Consider the following 18,595-nt stretch of genomic DNA (forward strand, 5'->3'; position numbering starts at 1 on the left):
CAGTTCAGTTGTAGAAGTCCTCCCTCCCAGAGGTGCTGGTCCAACACCAAGAGGAATGTTACGTAATGTGATTTGTAATTTAATTAACATGTTTTCCTGAATGTGTACAGGAAGCTCCTCACTCCACCTACTGCACCATGTGACCAAAATGCCCTCGTTGGCATGGCAACCGCCACCCTGGACGACCTGCAGCAGATCATGCCGGTATGTGTCTCAGCTTGATTCCTCTCTGGTTTGAATCCCCGACTGTGTGAAAATCTTTTGTTCGAGTGTCAGAGACTGAAGATTAAAGTTTAAAGCCGGAGGGGAAGACTTGATTGGACTTGTTTCTTATGTAATGAGTTATTTGTGTTTTGCTTGTTGATGCACATTTTTTGAGGCGCAGTAGCAACAGCACAACGTCAGAAAGTGAACTCCATCCCGAAGTCAACCACAGGACATTTACCTGCATGCACTCAACCTGGTATGGACTCCATAAGTTTCATGATGTCCCAGAGTGATTTGAAAGTCTTCCACAAAGCTTCTTGACTTTGTGCTCCCATAAATGTTAATTGGGGTTGAGGTCAGGTGACTGTGGAGGAAAGTCCACGACAGTCGGGACTCCCCAGTCTTCTTTGGTCTTCAAGTGGTTCTGTCAAAGCTTTGAGGTGTGTGTTGAGTTGAAGATGTCTCTGAGGAGTGGATCTGTACTTTCTCCTCACTCATGTCTGTTTTGGGGATGAAGTTGCTTTTCTGTCTCTCAGGGAACTAAGCTTGATGTGTTGATGTTCTGATGGTGTGGTCACTGCCTGATGATGCTCCGAGTCTTCAACTTCCTGTCTGAATCCTCAAACTTTCAGTTTATTCCAGATTTACGTGACGATATTAGAGATTTTCAACATCATCTCAGACTCACTTAAACCTTTAATCTCTCCCTCAGGCATGCTCGACTTGTATTTCTCTGTTCAGCCACTAGAGGGCACCAGAGTTAAACTTTTAATCTCTCTTAGTTCACCGTCCCTCTGACCATCGTCTGAGTCTAAATTTAACTTTAAGTGCTGCTACCAGATTGGATCTGAGTCGACCATCAGATACTTCCAGCTTTGTTCTCTTTGATAGAAGACATTCACATGCTTTGAGTTTTCTACTTTATGTATCACACAGTATTTTTTCTTTGTACATTCTTTCATGAGAGAGTTTTTAAGATAACATGCATGTATACAGTTTGAGCCCCTTTATCTCCTATTACCGTGCTCGCTCTCAGCTCTGCACACTGTTCATCTTGTTCTCTACGTATCTGTCTTCTCTGTGAACACAGTAACTCCAGATCTTGATTTTTAACACTTCACTGTGTTAATACGAGCAGCGTGTTGCATCAACAAAGTGTTTTTATGTGAATTTTACTAAAACAAAGAGTTTGAATCTTTGTTGAAACTGTTGAGTGTTCCCAGATGTGAAGCTTATTCCACCACTTCAGATCACTTCCCTCTCCGTCTCTCTCTCGTGCACACGCTGGTTCAGAGGTCCAGTCTCACACATACATACATACACTTTCCACCACACTCATGCATGCCAATGCATACACCTCAGTAGTACACACTGTACTCACATCGTGTACTCTCCTGTCCACAGACTGGGTGAACACTTGTGGGTGGATATGCATGTGGATTGTCTGGTACTCTGTTGTGGATGCAGTTGGGAGACTTTTACAGAACAGCAACTCATCCTAAACTACAGCACAGTAAAGAGAAATATATGTCACTTTATATGTGTCTGCAATATGCATAAAGACATTTTTACAGACGTGTTCTGGATGCAGTTGTAAATAAAGACAAAGAGGTGCATTTAAGCAAAGCGTTGAGCTGCACACAGCCGCTGCAGGGGCTGACACATGGAGTCTGGAAACAGTGTGCTCACTTCTGCAACAAAGACCCAGTCTGTGACGGACGGAACAATTCCACTGTATTGTGCAGCAGATCCTGAAACTGTTCGCTCAAAAGTTACCCGATCCACAAAACCTGCCTCACTGTGAAGGTCAAACACTCAGGATACGAGCACGTACACACACACACACACACACACACACACATCAGGATACTAAAACGGGCCCTGAGGTTACATAAGAGCAGGATATCAGATACGAGGCCTGCGTCAGCTCTTGTGACCACAGTCAGGCAAAATATTCTAACTTTATTCAGCAAATACATGATTCTGTGCAACCGGGCTGAGCGTCGGTGTCGTGCTGGAGCGTCTTAGGATATTCACTGATTTGAAAATGTGACATAACTATGAGGCTCCTATTACAGCACAGATCTGGACGATGCAGCAGCACTTGAGACGGCTCGTCTCCTGTCAGCTCAGCTTGATGTTTCAAGCCTGAAGCCTGAAGTCAAGAATGTTTGGAGTTTTCCAACAGTGCATCAACATAAAACAGCAGCTCTGGTCTTGTGTCTTATTTGAGTTCTCTCAGTTGATTTTGGATTAAGCCAGTATCCTCTTGTGTCCGTCTGCAGGAGCTGGCTCATGGTTTGGGAGAGCTGCTGAGCTACGACGGAAACGTAGAGGAGGACTTCTACCTCACCTTCCAGGTATCAGGACACTCTTACAGCTTGGGAGATATGACACAGCTGACTACAGCTACATCTTCAACGAAGAAATCAAGAAGGAATATGTTCATATTCAGACTCACTGAGGGTTTAGTTCAGCATTACCAGTCATCTCGATAAGCTGTTGAACCAGAGATGGTTGTTCAAATGCCAGATCTCTTTATCACCGTTGTTAATGATGTGAGAAAGATCTGAGTACATATAAAAGTCTTCAAGGGATCATGTTAAAAGTCAGGGCACACACCCCTCACAGATGTGGCGATGAAAGTGTCCCAGCAGGTGTGACGGTGTTGACGGACAGCTGTGACTGCTGTCACTGCTGTGTGATTTTAATAAAGACCGGAGGGCGATCTCCATCAAGACTGATGTCATACAGCGGATCAGTCAAACATATAAATAGTCATTTGTTTAAAGTGTTGATGAGCAGAAACATGTTAGTTAGAAATATTATACAGATTCTGAACCAGGTTTTGGACGAGGAATCACAATTATGTGACGTGTCAGATTCTTAAAGCTGGCATCGAAATACCGTTCGATTAATAATCTATTTGATTTGTTCTTTGATCAGATCGTTCCTGATTGAAATCACAAAGCTGACAATTTTAGACTTTAGTTTATTCAAGTGAAGTTTGTCGTGGCTGCTTGTGTTTAGACGACAGTTAACGTCTCGAGTTCAACACCCAGCCTCATTATTTTTCCTTTCTAGATAATGACCAAACATTTTTAACTCAATGGAAACTGAACATATGTAAATTAAACATAAACTGCACTGCAGTTTTAAATCGAGCTGTTTGATTTTTGCTCAATGGGAATTTCCTGTAACGTTGCACAAATGTTCAAGTGCCCCAAAAAATGTTTAACTTCCTGGTTAGATATCTGTTTTGATTATCAGGTCGAGAATAGTGCAGGAATGTTCACCAGCTGCTCATCTTTACCTGCAAAACATAACTTTTTTCTTCCTGGAGTGAAATACATAAGATGATTATCTGGATTGTTCTATTATCAATGAAGTGATTTCCCACAGACTTAAAGGCAATCATAAATCATGCTGGCCAGATGAAGATCAAAATGACAGAGTCACTACGGCGTTTGTCCACAGGAGGCGCCAGAATCAACATTAAAAGAAAGTTCCTTGTAGCTGCTTTAAAGCGTAAAATGCAAATTACATTTCAAGTCACAAAGGTCGCCTCGAAATCCAGTAATGATGCTCCTCAGTGATCATTTAATCATCGCGAGCTGCTCCTGCTGAGTTTTACATCACATGACATCAGCATGTTCTCCGTCGGACCGAGCCGCTCTCTGCTGCTGAGCGCAGGAACCAGATATAATGGAGCACTTTATAGTTCAACCGGGGTTTATATATATATATATATGACGCTGGAACATACGTGAGAGGAAACATTATGTAAAAGCCTGAGTGGAGGTGTTATTTTAACACAGTGTGAGCTGAGTGTGAGCTATAGGCTGGTCACAGTCACACTACTGTGGGACACTTAAACCCACTGACCTGCAACACACTGCAGCTCTCTCTCTCTCGCTCGCTCTCTGTTTGGTTTCTATATCTCTCTCTCTCACCATGACTCCCCATTTTTCCCTGTATGTTTGTACATCAGTGTGTCTCTTTTACTGTATTTATAATCGTCTATTTTCTGCACACATATAAGTTTGTACTCACTGACATAAATCATTCCCTATAGTCCCTCAGCCTAACCTAACCTAAACTTAATTATACCTGCAAAAACCAAAGTGTATTTATGTCCCATATATATGAAATGTTGTTGACACAGAGTCTCCTGAGAAAAAAACTTATTCTCCTTCTTTGGAAGACTTAGGACATCAGGTTTAATGCATTTAAACATGGGGGTTGCAAGTAAAGTCAAATATGGCTCTTATATTGTTATTAATGTCGACGTCTCGCTGGAATATTCCCAGTAGAGTTGATCCAGTCTGTGAAAAGTTAGCATGTTAGCATGTACGAGACATGCTGAAGTGACGATGACCTATAACCAGAAGTTTCCCAGTCATGGGCTTCAGCTCTGGAAATGTGCTCTACAGCACGAGGCCGACACTGAAATATCACCTTGGACAACACAGCTGGCTGCACCTGACTGTGCAACCAGGCAATCAAATGCAGTGCAACGCCACTGAGCTGAAAAGTAGAAAATATTTCAACTTCCAAAAAGTAAAAGCAAGAGAAGAGTGAAGGCCAGGTGTGCAAACAAATGGTTTTACTGGGGACGCTGGTTTCTAGTCGCTAACGAATGCATCGCACAGGAACAACAACAATCATGAAACATTTTATTTTCTTTGGTGAAACCGGGTCGAAGCATGCAGGGAGTCTCCTCACACACCCTGACGTCATCTAACATTACCTACATTTCTCGTCCCTCCGATGTTTAACCCGAGTCCGTGCTCATGTTGTCTCGACTTTGTTTAATCCTCCATTATCAACCCAGACTCTTGAGGAAGACATTGAAGCTCAGCTCCCTCCTGATGGGCAGGTCGCTGCCATCATTGTGTGAATGAGATAAAAAGTACGCTTTAAATGCACCTGTGTCACATCCTACCTTTGGTGCGTTGCAGGTGTTCCAGGAGGAAATGGGCATGGTCAAATCCTACAACCTGAAGCCTGGAGGAGACAAAATCCCAGTGACCAAGCAGAACAGGAAGGGTGAGTCCACACAGAGAGTCACTGCAGTGCTTTTATTCGAGCTGTGAATGAGGTCGATGAGGTGATTAAGCAGCAGGATGAAAGTTCTGCTGGTTAATCAGACTGTAACAGAACATAAACACATTAAATGCTCCACAGTTCAATAAACAGTAGATCATTCAAACAGATACGGAAAATCTGAGGCCGCGGCTGCAACTTTTATCTACTTAACGTCTTAAATTGCCAACAGACGTCGGCACAAATGACTCTACAGACTTGACTGTACATAGGATTGTCTGTGCACTGCTGGTGACGAGGTTTAATTTCAGACTTGGCAAAGCCAGCAGCAAATAGCCGTGCACGCTCACAAGTGTGTAGGTTGGGTTACAGAAGCGGGTCTGGTTTTAGTATGAAGACTAATGTCAGAGGAAGATGCCTCCTCTGTCTTCTTGTTTCTCCCTCGGTGCACAGATAATGTTGATTCACATTTAAAACACTCCAGAGCAGACGTGATTTCTTTACTGAGTTGAACACAAAGCGCTTATTTGCAACATGCATCAGGTAGAGACGGTAAAAATACAAGCAAGGTTTCAGTCCTGCTGCTGCGCTGACACTGAGAGCTGCTCAGCTCAAAAGTGTCTTTGTTCTTTTTTAAGAGGGTGAAGTGGAGCTCAGAGCTTGAACTGATTTTTCTTATTAAACCTCATTTTCCATCCAGCGGCTCTTGTTTACCGTCCAGGTCCAGCTCTCTGCCAGCGTCCCTCCGTGTGTTGACTGGAAGAACCGGGCCTGGATGGTAAAAGTTTTGTAATGGAATATTTTAACTCACACTGTTGTTTTGTTTCTTCTCCGTGTTCTCAGAGTACGTCCAGCTCTACGTCGACTTCCTGCTGAATAAATCCATTTATAAACAGTTTGCTGCCTTCTACCACGGCTTCCACAGTGTGTGTGCCTCCGACGCTCTCATGGTGAGTTCACAGTGTGTGTGTGTGTGTGTGTGTGTTTGTCTGTGTGTGTGTGCTGAGGGTTTATAAAACAGACTCACTTGTTGGTTGCACAAATATAACACGCAAACTTTCCATTAGTCAGTCGCTCCAGTTTTGAATTATCGCAGCCAAAAATGGAGCTAAAGGTTTAGTTTAAAAACAGGCAGCGGTACGTGTATCGGCACTTAAGGACTTTAAAATGAAATATCGGCATTTGTATATAATAAATATTTCTGCCGATAGGATGACGCTCTAATTATACGCAAGTGATGCAAAACCACTCGAGGGAATTTCTTCAAATTTGGCACAAACGTCCACTTGGACTCAGAGATGAAGCGGCCGTAATCCCAGAATTCATGCGCTGATTCTCACAAAGTTACACACAAAAGTCCAACAGGACAAAATGATGAAGTGAATAAGGCTTGCTGATATTGATCGACAGGCTGTTGTTGTTGCACCATGTGATGAAGCTTATTCACTGGAGTCACACATGTTAATATAGTGAGAACTTCTATTTCACCAAGAACTAAATGTAATACCTTTTATTAAAGTCTTCACTACGTCGTCTGTACAGTAGGCCCCAAACATCCAGAGCTGGTTGAGGCTGTGACACTCACACTTTCACTCGCTCGCATCATTCACAGCGTATCCGATGATTCTTCATTTTTATCAACACTCCCTAAAACCACCATTATTTCCTGTTAGTAAGCATATATAGTAAGCTGTAGTTCTGAGTATTTTGTCAACTTAATGAGGAACTGCCGTCATTACACCTCAGAGCAGATGTGACACAGCTGACTAATTTTGAAATCGATTGAAACAGGATCTAAGGGCTGTGGCCTTCTGTAAAGATACATTTCCTGGAAATACAGTCATGTAGAATTTATCACATCCTGTCAGCAGAAAAGAAAAACACACTTTTGTGAATGAAAACGTCTTCTTCTTCTTCTCCATCATCATCAGGGCCACAGAGTGCAAAGAGTTGGATTTTTTGGCTTTTCCCAATAATGGAGCTCGGGCAGTAAATTGAGTTCACCCTCCTCCTCCTCTGTAGTCAAATGTTAGTTCTCCCTGATAAAGAACCGCTGACTCGAATCTGATCATGTTGTTGTTTGTTGAACTCCGGGGAACCTTGACGAAGGTCAAAGGCCCCTGAGGGACCCAAATATACACAGAGGAGCAAATCCACAACATACATCCAGTCCTGTCAGGCGCTCACATACATGTCACATATACCTTTTATATCTTTGTTTCCTTCTTTAAAGGCTTTTAATTACCTAGAAGTGCCTTAAAAACATACATTATGTAGATTTAAAGATATATAATATAATGTTCAAACCAGAGGAATCCATAACTTTGTGTTTATGTTTCATTCGGTCGCTCGTCTCTATAACTTCTGGTGAAACGTATGGAAGAAAAGCCTACCAAAAGGAGCAACAGGTGGACAAAGGGGGACATTTCTTGAAGGTTCCTGTGACGTTGGACGTTTTAAGTTCAGAGGTCACAACAGTCAAGTTCATGTTGGACAGTGTGTCCAGTCCTTACTGAGGTGGTTTGTAGCTCTGATGTTCTCTGCAGCATAAACACACTGAAACATCCGTGTGTGTGTCTGACTGCAGATAAGACAGACAGACAGACAGACAGACAGACAGACAGACAGACAGACAGTTTGACCGCAGTTTATCAGCTGAGCGTCTGAATGTGGGTCAGAGGAGGGACAGGTTGATCCAAACTGAAGAGACTCAAACAGAGAGGACGAGTTTCAGCTGTGCAGATAACAAGTGACTTTGTTTTACAGGCAGATGTTTCGATCGTGTGTAAGTTGTTCTGTGCGGCGCCGTAATGGTACCAGGTATCACCTCTGATTCTGACTGGCTTTTGGTCCTGTAGAAAAATGTCAGCGTTCCAGCTCTGCCATGTAACACACACACTGTATATGTCCCACACTTTGTTTGCATTTTCACATCCCAAAATGTAAATCCCTCCTACTGTCCCCTAGGTCTGTTCTTTTATTAGTATCATCGGCTGTTTATCGATCAGTATCGGTAAATAAGAGTCAATAATATGAAGCCATGATGCTTTCATATCAGGCGCTGCATCTTCACCTTCTGATCCAGTACGTGGCAGTATGCACCTTTAAAGCTGGCTGTTGGTCACAGAGAGGAAGACGAAGTGCAGCACGCTGTCATTACGAGCCACAGTGTTGACCAGAGAGACGAACATGTCGTCTCCGGTGCTGACGATGTTCACAGCTTCAGACGAAGACGACATGAATTCAGTTTTGCAATATGTTCTGCAAAGAGGAGGGTTTATTAACCTCAGGTGTGCTTAAACTGCTGATTAGAAACTTACTTTTTAAATACAAAAATGTGAAAGTATCAGTTATCTTATTGTTATCAATCAGCCATCAGAAGCAGGTAATTATCGGTTATCAGTATCATCTGAAAATAATCCAATATCATGCTTCCCTGCTTGAAATCAAAAAGGATCCATTGTCTGAGGAGGGAGGGTTCACACACCGGTTTCACAGGTTTCAAGTCTGTCTTAAAAACAACACTCAGGCGCTCATATCAACACTGAGACGTTTGTTTGTCTTGCTATTGTTTCTCATTTTAGCACCAGACATTGTTTTCAGTGTGTGTGATGAGGTGATGATGAAATCCACAGTTTGAGCCAGCTGACTTCGACAGATCAGGTGGATGTGTCGTAATGTTTCGACCTTGTTACCGTCCACATCCACTGCAGCTCAACAGACACACAGAGAGGTCAGCTTGTACTTTAAAGACTGGAACTGTGGAAGACCCACTTGGTTTATCTCAGAAGGCTCAAGCCGGATAAAACTGTAAGATATAATGTCTGAAGACACAGAAGAGCTGTGGACTTAAATCAACAACCAGTTAGGACTGATGACCTTTTAAGGATTACAACTAGCAAAGCCTGCCTCCACGTTCACATAGACACGTGGCTATTATATATAAATATTGTTACCTATCTAGTGGTTTTAGAGGAGAGCATGTAGTATCCATGCAGTGTGTCATGTCTTTGGAGCTTGCATGTTAATTTCAGGATGACCTTCAGATTTATTTGGTGTCTGGAGGAAGTTGAAACTTTGTCTTGATGGTGGCACCAGATGAAATGTCAGCAAGTGACCACAATCTTCAGGATTTGTCCTCCAGAGACGGTTTTCCACGTAATCCGGCCAGGTGCTAATGTTATCAATCTTTTGCTCTGCATTAAAGACCGGACGTGCAGATGGACGTCACCATCCTGGAGAATGTAGAAATGCTCTTCTGTCAGCTCCTCACTACACGTCTACACTGACTGAAAGATGCAGACACAGCTCTTAAAAAGTGATGAGACCTTTTCTATTTTTGTCGAAGGAAGAGAAACTTTCTTTAGAAAAATATTAGAGCGAGTTATTTAATGTGAAAGAGTTTAAACAGCTTCATGGAGTAAAAATGAAAACACTCTCAGCTGAATGTCTCTTTGACCCCGACCAAACAGTTTCATATGTATTCGCTGCTTCAGTCACGTCCGCATTGTTTGACGTGTCAGGATGTGAAGTCTGAGGTTAACTTGTGGGTTTGTGTGTGTGTGTGTGTGTGTGTGTGTGTGTGTGTGCCACAACTACACAGCCTGAAACTGACACAGTCGGGGTTTCTGATGAGTAGATCATTACGGTGTCAGACAGCAACATCAATTGTAGGTCAAACTCAGCGTTTGTTCGTATGTCGGCACCACAGTAACAAGTTTTATTATTTTTACTCATACTATTGTCGCAGCAGTTTACCGTGCACGTTATTTTACATGATTATTATACTTCACGTTCATTATTCCTCTGCTTAAAGACTTGACCTGCATGACTGACCTGCAGACTCCTGCATGCAGACAGAACAGACACACGGTTGTAAACTGTGCAGCTGCGGCTGCTCACAAAATCTATAATGTGACTTCACTCTAACCGGGTCGTTAATGATTAAACTTTCACTCCTGGACGGTGACAGTTTGACACATTTTCTGTCAGCAGCTGCTCTGATGACGCAGACACTTCCTGTTTCTGCTGCTCATTTACTGGTCGTGTTGCACGACGTCGGCTTTCAAACAACGGAAGTGATTGTTGCGATCGACAGCTGTTGTGTTTAAGGGGAAATTCTAGTGAAAGGCTGACATTGTGTCCGTACTGTGCACATGCGCAAGAGCTGCAAGATATATTCATTATAATCTTCAGCATGTCAGCTAAATGTAAATGTATTGGCGGTTTGTGATCAGTTACGCTCTTAGAAATGTCGATCGGTGAGTCCTGAACCCCAGGACGACGTCCTCACACGTCTTTTGTTGTCCACAACCCAAAGAAAGAAGAGGCCTTGTTGTTAAAAGTACATGTTTGAGTAAAAGTAAAGATACTGTGATAATACTTTGGTGACAGCGAAGGTCGCCTGGCCGGCTGATATTCAACATTATTTATTAACAGAATCTTTTTCTTTTTTTTTCTGATTTACAGATAAAACAAACTAATTTAAAAATGTGCAACCTTTGGCTCTGATACAGGATGAAATATAACTAGTAACTGAAGTTGATTTAAAAAATTAGGTTGGAGTTGAAGTATAAAAAGGCAGAAAATGAAAATACTCAAGACAAATATTCACATTTACAGATATTTGGATTGTTTAATTATTTTTTATTTAATCCAAACCAATTGTACATTGTCAAAGTAGTCGGCCATAAACAGATGAACTGATTAATCATTGCAGCTGTAATTTTCTTGTTATTATGTAAGATGACTAATTATTCATCATTTTGATGTATATATATAAATTGTGTGATTGTAAGATTGTACACAAGATCTGCATCACAAATATGTAATTCTGTCATTAGTGTATTTATTATTGTTCTTTATCATGTTTCTTGTGCAGCTGCTGCGGCCGGAGGAGGTGGAGATGTTGGTGTGCGGGAGTCCAGAGCTCGACATGAGCGCTCTGCAGAAAGCTGCGCAGTACGAAGGATACAACAAGACGGACTCCACCGTACGGTGAGCGGCCCGCACTTCCTGTTTACACAAACTGACCGACTCTGCTGAGCAGGAAGTGAACACGACATGCACGCTCACTGCTCGCACAACAAGTCGAACCACCTCGCATTGTATTTCTGTTATCTGATGTTACGACTGATCGCAGTGTGTGTGGTGGACAGTAGAGTCAGGTCAGAGCAGCGTGCAGGTGAGGAGTGACAAGTGTTATGTTAATCAGAGTTTTCACATCCTCGTCGCTGCAGGGCCGCTCCGCTCTGCTGCTGAAGCCTGACCACAGTTTGTTTTTTCAGTCACTGATGATCGACTAATGGTTTGCAGTGTGTTTGAGTTGCAAGCATGCGAGGCAAGAATTTGGTAACAGGATGTAACTCTGTATGTGGCACTGTCACACACACCGCACACACACACACTCACACTCACAGATCACACAGATGTCCTTCAGTCCTTTTGTATCCAGCAGTAGGGGAGGAAAGTGAGCCAACACTTGTCAGCCGCAGATAATGTAACTCAGCACGGTGCTGACGGCTCACAACAAGCAGCTGCTGGCTGTTACGCAACACGTCTGTCTGTCTGTCTGTCTCCTCACTCCTTGCGTGCCCTAGTTTTGGAAACGGTTTTGTTTTCTTTGTCCACAGTACAATATCATTAAATTCATCCATTATTTATCCAACATGTTTTTTAAAAAGCTGTTTTTTTTTGGAGAGGACAACATCCAACCGTCATCCTCGAGTGGCAAACACTTCAGTCAGTGGTACCAGTTGGTAAATCAAACTCTTCCCTCAACCAGTCCAGAGAAGTCAGTCTGCTCTTCTTTAAATGAAATAACGTGTCGTGTTTTAATAAAACAGTCACAACTAAACCTCCCCTGTCGCTGCCACTAGTTCCTCAAAGGATGCTGATTGGACAGTATGAAGCCCCGCAGAATGGATTCTCAAGCTCACATGACACATAAGCTAAATATTCTTGTTGTTGAAGGTTCAGTTGGAAGGTCTGTCTCTGTGAGCTTCCCATTGGACAGCAGAGGACAGGAAAAAAATAAACCTGAGGCTGAAAAACATCTTCCAAAATCGCCAGACACCAGAAAAAACAATGATGACACAAAAACAGACTCAAGAAACTTCACATAAACTGGACTCAGTGAGGAAAATATAAACTTAAGAGCTCTATCCGTCTCACTCATGTCGGAGGTGTTTGTGTGTGTTGCACCAGGTGCTTCTGGGACGTGGTGTTGGCCTTCCCTCTGGAGCTACAGAAGAAGCTCCTCCACTTCGCCACAGGAAGCGACCGCGTTCCCGTCGGAGGAATGGCCGACCTCAACTTCAAGATCTCCAGGATCGAAGTTTCAACTGACTGGTGGGTTTCAAACGCTGACTTACCTGAGACACTGCACATGTTCACGTACTGCTGCAGATTCAAAATACTGAGAGACAGAAGCTCTTAGCTGATCCTTTACACGTAACTTTTAATATCTGACACAGTCGTGACATCACCACAACAACCTTCACTGACACAGTTAACTCTCTGTGTCCTCACTTACTGATTTGACTATCTGCAGCGATGAGCTGTCCAACAGATACTGCAGGTGAAGTATTAACAGGGTACAGTTGGACGTGTGAATGCAGGAGAGACACCTTCGCCTGCAGACGCTCCGGACCAGTTTCCTGGTTGGTTATTGCCTGCTGGGTTTTACGGGCAGTATCGTACAATACTAGTCAGACACACCGACAATCAAAGTCTTCTCCGTCCTGGCTCTGTAATAAAACTACAGCCATGTGGGCCCGTCGTTGGTTTAGGCTGTGACTCCACAGCTGTTTGCTACTTTTATCAAAGTTTGTATTCGATCCCTCGCCTGCATGGTAATTAACCTGTGTTGGCTGCCGTGCTCTACCTCTCTCTCTGTGGGTTGTACTGACTGTAATCACACACTGAGCTGCAGGAGATAAGACACACTGTTGAACTTTAACAGGAAAAACCTTGAATCTGGGTCAGAGAACGGACGAGCTGCCCACGCACACACACACACACACACACACACACACACACACACACCTTTGTTTTCATCACTTGTGGATTTAAATTAATATCCTTAAAAAGGTGTAAATATATGTAAGAATTGTTTCATGCCAAATCGCCAGAGTGACCACTAACTGTAGCTGGCGTTAGCTAGTTAGCGCTGTTAGCCGTGCAGTTAGCAGTCCGGACTAGGAGCTCTGGGACCAGGTTAGCTTCGGTGCAGGATGGGCCACAGCTAGCTGGTTAGCATGCTAAATTCAGTAAATATCTCTGCAACACAATATACAGATGCCACAGTGACAAAACTGTTATTTCTTCACAGTCAGTCGATAATTTTAGATATTTTTTTATTTTTTCAACTAAAACTCTCATACAGTATTATTATATATGCACCTTTAACCTTTGTATTCACTTGTTCTGATCGTGTCTCTCTGTCGCTCTCCATCTCCGCAGGTTGCCGATCTCTCACACCTGCTTCAATCAGATCTGTCTGCCTCCGTATCGAACCAGGAAGGAGCTCAAACACAAACTCACCATCGCCATCTCCAACGCTGAGGGCTTCGGCCTGGAGTGACCGGCCTGCACACACACACACACACACACACACACCAACACACAAAGACTATCTGCCACACCTGCCACAATGCACCTTATGTATCTCTGTGGTCGTGGATCAGACTGTAGAGGCTGTCAATGTTAAACCTTTTCATTTGCAGCAGATACGACGGAAACTTCAACCTGCAGCAGCTTCACAGAAACCTTAGAAACACTTTTATCTGCATGTTGACTGTTGACCATAAGCTTATGTAGATAATGTGGATATTGCATCTTGCGGATGTGTAGCATTAATATTTGAGGATGTGCGCGGGAGGACAGGCGAGACAGCCAACACGCACACACGACCACGTTGTTAAAAGCAAGAATATCCAGCCTGAGCATATCAGTTATATATGTTCTCTAGAAACCTTGTGTTACCAAAACTTCACTTAAATATTAATGATAGATTTGCTCAGGTAATTATTATCATCACGTTTCTCTTTCTATCAGGTTATTTGCCCAACCCTGACATTTACTGCGCTCTGTGACGCAACGATCAGTAAACATCGACTACGTCTGTCTCTCTGTCTCAGTTTCGGCCCTCTGTCCAGACTGAATCCCGTCTCAAAACAGAGATGTAACAAAACGCAAAATCATTCCTGGATCCGTCACTTTATCTGGATCAGCACTAAAAGTTAACAGCTTCCACTCTGGCCTGAGATCCATCTTCCATCCAAGTCTCATTTAAATCTGTTCAGTAGTTTTTCTGTTATCCTGCCAACGAATCAACCAACCGACCAACAATTAAACGGACACGGGTGAGAACATAACCTCCTATAAGCTATATTTTTAGATAAAATAAATAATAGAGAAGTGTTTTAATGATACAAAATGAAGGTAAAAAGCAGAGAACAGCGTCAGTAAAAAAAAAGATGTGTGAGGTGTTTGGTTTTGTTGCTTCCTGTTGTGCGTCTGACTTCACTGCTTTGTTGACATTTTAAATATGTATGTTTTTTATGAAGGCATAGAAAATGTGTTTTATATCTGCTTTAATTGCAGCACACTGTCAGGACATATAAAAGCTTTGCTGGGAGAAGAATGCTACCGTGTATCATGAGATATAGATTGTCTTGTGAAGTTCTCTTGTTTTTTTGACATTGCTGCCTGTTTGAATGAACGAGGCTGCAGCACAACTGTTTTAATGTTGTTTTAAATGTTGAAATATTACGATACAGTTGCTACGGAGCTGTTGATCCACAGTTCAGTGTTTGTTTTGTTGTATCATGGCTGCCATCAGGCTGAACCTGCAGCTCGTCGTCAGTCGAGTACAGAAGATGAAGCAGGGTGGAGACGAAACCCTCTTCTGGATCTTCTGTTATTAGTGTGTAGATGAAAAGTCAGACTGGTTATTTGAGTGTTGAGATGTTTCAGTGATTGTGGCTAACTATTATAATCATGCCTGGATGACATCTTGGTGTTGCCGTAGATATCCAGGAGAAATTAGGTTTATCTAATCATTTACACACCATTAACAGAAACCAAGATCCTTGATAACATGATGTTTCTGCAATCAGCTAACTGGAGAAAGACGGCCGTTACCTCATTCCCAACTCGTCAACTACAACAGCTTCTGTCAGTAAGTTTCAAACTACTGCACTGTAACAAACCCTCTAGTGTCACTTTTGTACGTGCAGGCATTCAAACTTGGAGCTCCTGGTTGCGATGTCTGTTTGACTTTTTAAAGTTTAAAGTGTTTGTAGCAGTTTCATTGTGTATCTTTTTTAATTTGGCTGATTTCAGCGTCCCTCTGGGTCGATTGCAGTGGATTCAGATCACCTGTGTGCAGGCTGTTGGAGACTGGCTCCTAATTAATGAGTGGAAAGCAGCTTGGGGCGCTCCCCTCCCAGCCAGGGAATGTAAACCCAGGTTGGACTCATTCCCATTCTGATTCTGTCCATGAGACACTGCAGACCCAACCCCCCAGACTGTCAGCCAGAAGCTCTGCTCTGTTTAGGCCCTGTTCAGGTTTCTTTGCTGTCCTTGTTCTTTCTAGTTGAGGGAAACTGTGACTATCAAAAGTCACCATTTGATTAGATCTTCTGCATCAGGGCCGAGTGTTGCTGCCTGTCAACAGCCTGACGCCTGCAGGTTTCTGTTTGTTGACATCAAAGCCCCTAAATACACCTTCAGTTTCTCCCCAGAAGATTTGAAGAGATCTAAAATAAATATTTATTTCTTTATATGGTTTCTGGACGTTTTCCTGCCGGTACCACCACTGACCCAGCTGCTGGGTTTGACGTGTTGGGAGTGAGAACATGTAACACAGTGAGCTTGTATTTGATCATTTCTGAGGGTGTTCACATAAAGTTACTGATTAAAAACCATCATAATTTCAAACACAGACGGCCTTCCTGTCACATCAAATGATTCTTTAATGTCCCGCTCCGACAACAGGAATCACATCACATTAAGTAAAGATGTCACTTTACTGGGCCTCTACACTGAATCAATACTGGGTCAGTGGAGTTCCCGACAAACTCTCTGTGCTGAGCTCTGCTGGTTTAAACACTCAGCACTCTCTTATGTAAGGTAACCATGGCAAGATGTCCAAAGTCCCTAAAGAATGACTGGCATAAACCCCAGAAGTTACCAAGCAACACTCAAGTATGGTCGCACCGTCCAGACTGATCTGGGTCACTCATTCACTGGGTCTCGCTGAGCGTCTATAGGGTCTGAAAAAAAAAAGCTCCTTATACAACATCGGATCCTCGCCGTTGTTACTTAATGTCGAGTCCAGGGCAACAGCAGGAAGCAGAAGCAGCTCGTCTCCAAGCATCTGTTGGAGGAGCTGCGTGCCACATTCACATCACGTCGGCTTATTGTGAAAACTAAGTGCTGACTGGAAGAAATGTCAGCCTCCTCGTACTGAATACAAAAGAAAACAGGAAATGGGAGGAATGATTCTGAGATAAATGGGATAATGTGATGTCTGAGAAGTAGTTTTTTTTTTTTTTATATATATATATATTTGTGAATCTGACCCAGGTCTGTTGTATGTAAAATGGGACCAAACTGTGTCAGGTTATACAGTGGGGATGGCAGTGTGATGAAAAGTCTGTTTGAAAATAGTTCAGATGGATTCACAGGATGTGTTGATGTAATTATTTTCACTTCAAAAGTAGAGAAGTCGTGTATTTCTCGTGTTTTATTATTTAACTGTTGTAAACGTTCAGGTTCTGTATCTGTCTGTCTGGTGCCGTTACACTTTAGTTCTGTTGGGTTTTAACGTGAGTTTTGCAATGACTGACTGACTCTCTCTCCTGAGTGAATGACCATGCATGACCCATTTTGGAAAAAACACGTTATGCTTCTGTTGCCCAACTCTTATATAATGTAATGTACTGCAGTGATGTCAAGTATTTACTGTACAGTAAAAGCTGAGGGGTCGCCCCTGTCTAGAAAAAAAATGCTGGCTCTGCATGTTTGTTTTTTATAGATAACGTTTCATGTCACCAGTTTCAGGTGAAGAAGTAAAGAAGACCATGAACACGTCACAGAACCTAGAAATGGATTCTGTAAATGATCTTTATTAACAGACCAAAAGACAGATTACTCTGATACTCATCAGTAAAATGTCTTGGAGCTCTTTCAGTCACGGTTGGTGAACGAGCCAACCCGAGCTCCAGAATAAATGTGAGGAGATGACGTTTCTGCAGAACCACAGATGAGTCCAACACTCGGCTCATGCTCTGGTTGGGTTTAGGCACCAAAACCACTTGGTCACGGTTAGAAAAAGATCATGTTTTGGCTTAAAATACCTGCTTTGGTCGCCACAAACCTGGCAGAAGATTTCCTGAGGTCTTGTTGAAGACACCCACGTTCTGTTGCCAGTAACAGTACTTATTATCTGATGGTCTCCTCGAGGATGTGGTTTCATGTCACACTAACAAATGTTGAAACACAGACTCGAGCTGCGACCGCGGCTCGGCAGAGTCGTTCCAGATCTCTGGATGTGACATTCATACACAGTATTTTCTGGGTGACTGAGACTGATGGAGCGCCGGGACTGTAAGTGTTTGTTCAGGGTTTTAAAGAGCAGTTAGTCAGGTTGTGTAACTTTGAGCCATTTGATGTTAACAGGTGGCCCCGCTCATTATGTAACTGACTCCACTTAGTCTTCTTCAGGAGTGTATGATGACTGATGGGTTTGATGTGTCGCTGCAGACGGGGACCAGAAATACATTTTAAAAATCTACAAAAGTTTATAATGCTCAGAAAAAGAAACGGCAGCACAGTAAAATCTTTAACAGAGTGAGAGTGTGTGAGCGCAGACGGGACGATTAATCCATCGCCTGGTGTGTGTGTCCTCTCACACTGCTGTTGAACTGAGCTTCAGTCATGGGCTGTCACCTTCACACACACACATTCACTCTTATTTTGTGATTCTCTCTCCAATTAATCCTCACAACAATGCTTTTCTTCTGCTTATCTTTTGTTTTCCCTCTCTGTGGTGGCGAGGTGCCCTACTTTAATGCCGGGGCCCAGAGACCTTATCGTTTATTAAACAAACAGAAATATGTAGGCCATGGCTGGAGCAGCTTTGTCACTCAGTAACCTGCCAACAGGCCACCATTATCTTTTTAAATAGAAGAGCAGACACGCCGCGTCAGCAAAATTTCAGCCTATTCATTTACAAAAATAATCACATCGTGGTGCCAAGTGTTGGGACAGTGACCTTAAGTTGGAGCCTTGTCGATTGTTTGAGCGTGGCGTGGAGCAGAGGCCTTTTTAAAAA

At 42.9% G+C, this 18,595-nt stretch overlaps 1 protein-coding gene across 1 annotated transcript in view; it reads left to right on the forward strand.

Moving 5' to 3' along the window:
* Positions 1–17,259, forward strand: part of hectd2 (HECT domain containing 2) — a 47,737-nt gene extending 30,478 nt beyond the window's left edge. Inside the window, exons 16-22 of the mRNA XM_073481440.1 lie at positions 111–204; positions 2,493–2,567; positions 5,169–5,256; positions 6,097–6,203; positions 11,135–11,250; positions 12,460–12,603; positions 13,717–17,259. Coding sequence (XP_073337541.1) covers positions 111–204; positions 2,493–2,567; positions 5,169–5,256; positions 6,097–6,203; positions 11,135–11,250; positions 12,460–12,603; positions 13,717–13,837 — 745 coding nt within the window. The 3' untranslated portion in view covers positions 13,838–17,259. The remainder of the gene's footprint in view (positions 1–110; positions 205–2,492; positions 2,568–5,168; positions 5,257–6,096; positions 6,204–11,134; positions 11,251–12,459; positions 12,604–13,716) is intronic.
* Positions 17,260–18,595: the final 1,336 nt, after the last annotated feature.

The sequence above is a fragment of the Pagrus major genome, chromosome 15 (genome assembly GCF_040436345.1).
Source record: "Pagrus major chromosome 15, Pma_NU_1.0".
Taxonomy (NCBI): Eukaryota; Metazoa; Chordata; class Actinopteri; order Spariformes; family Sparidae; genus Pagrus; species Pagrus major.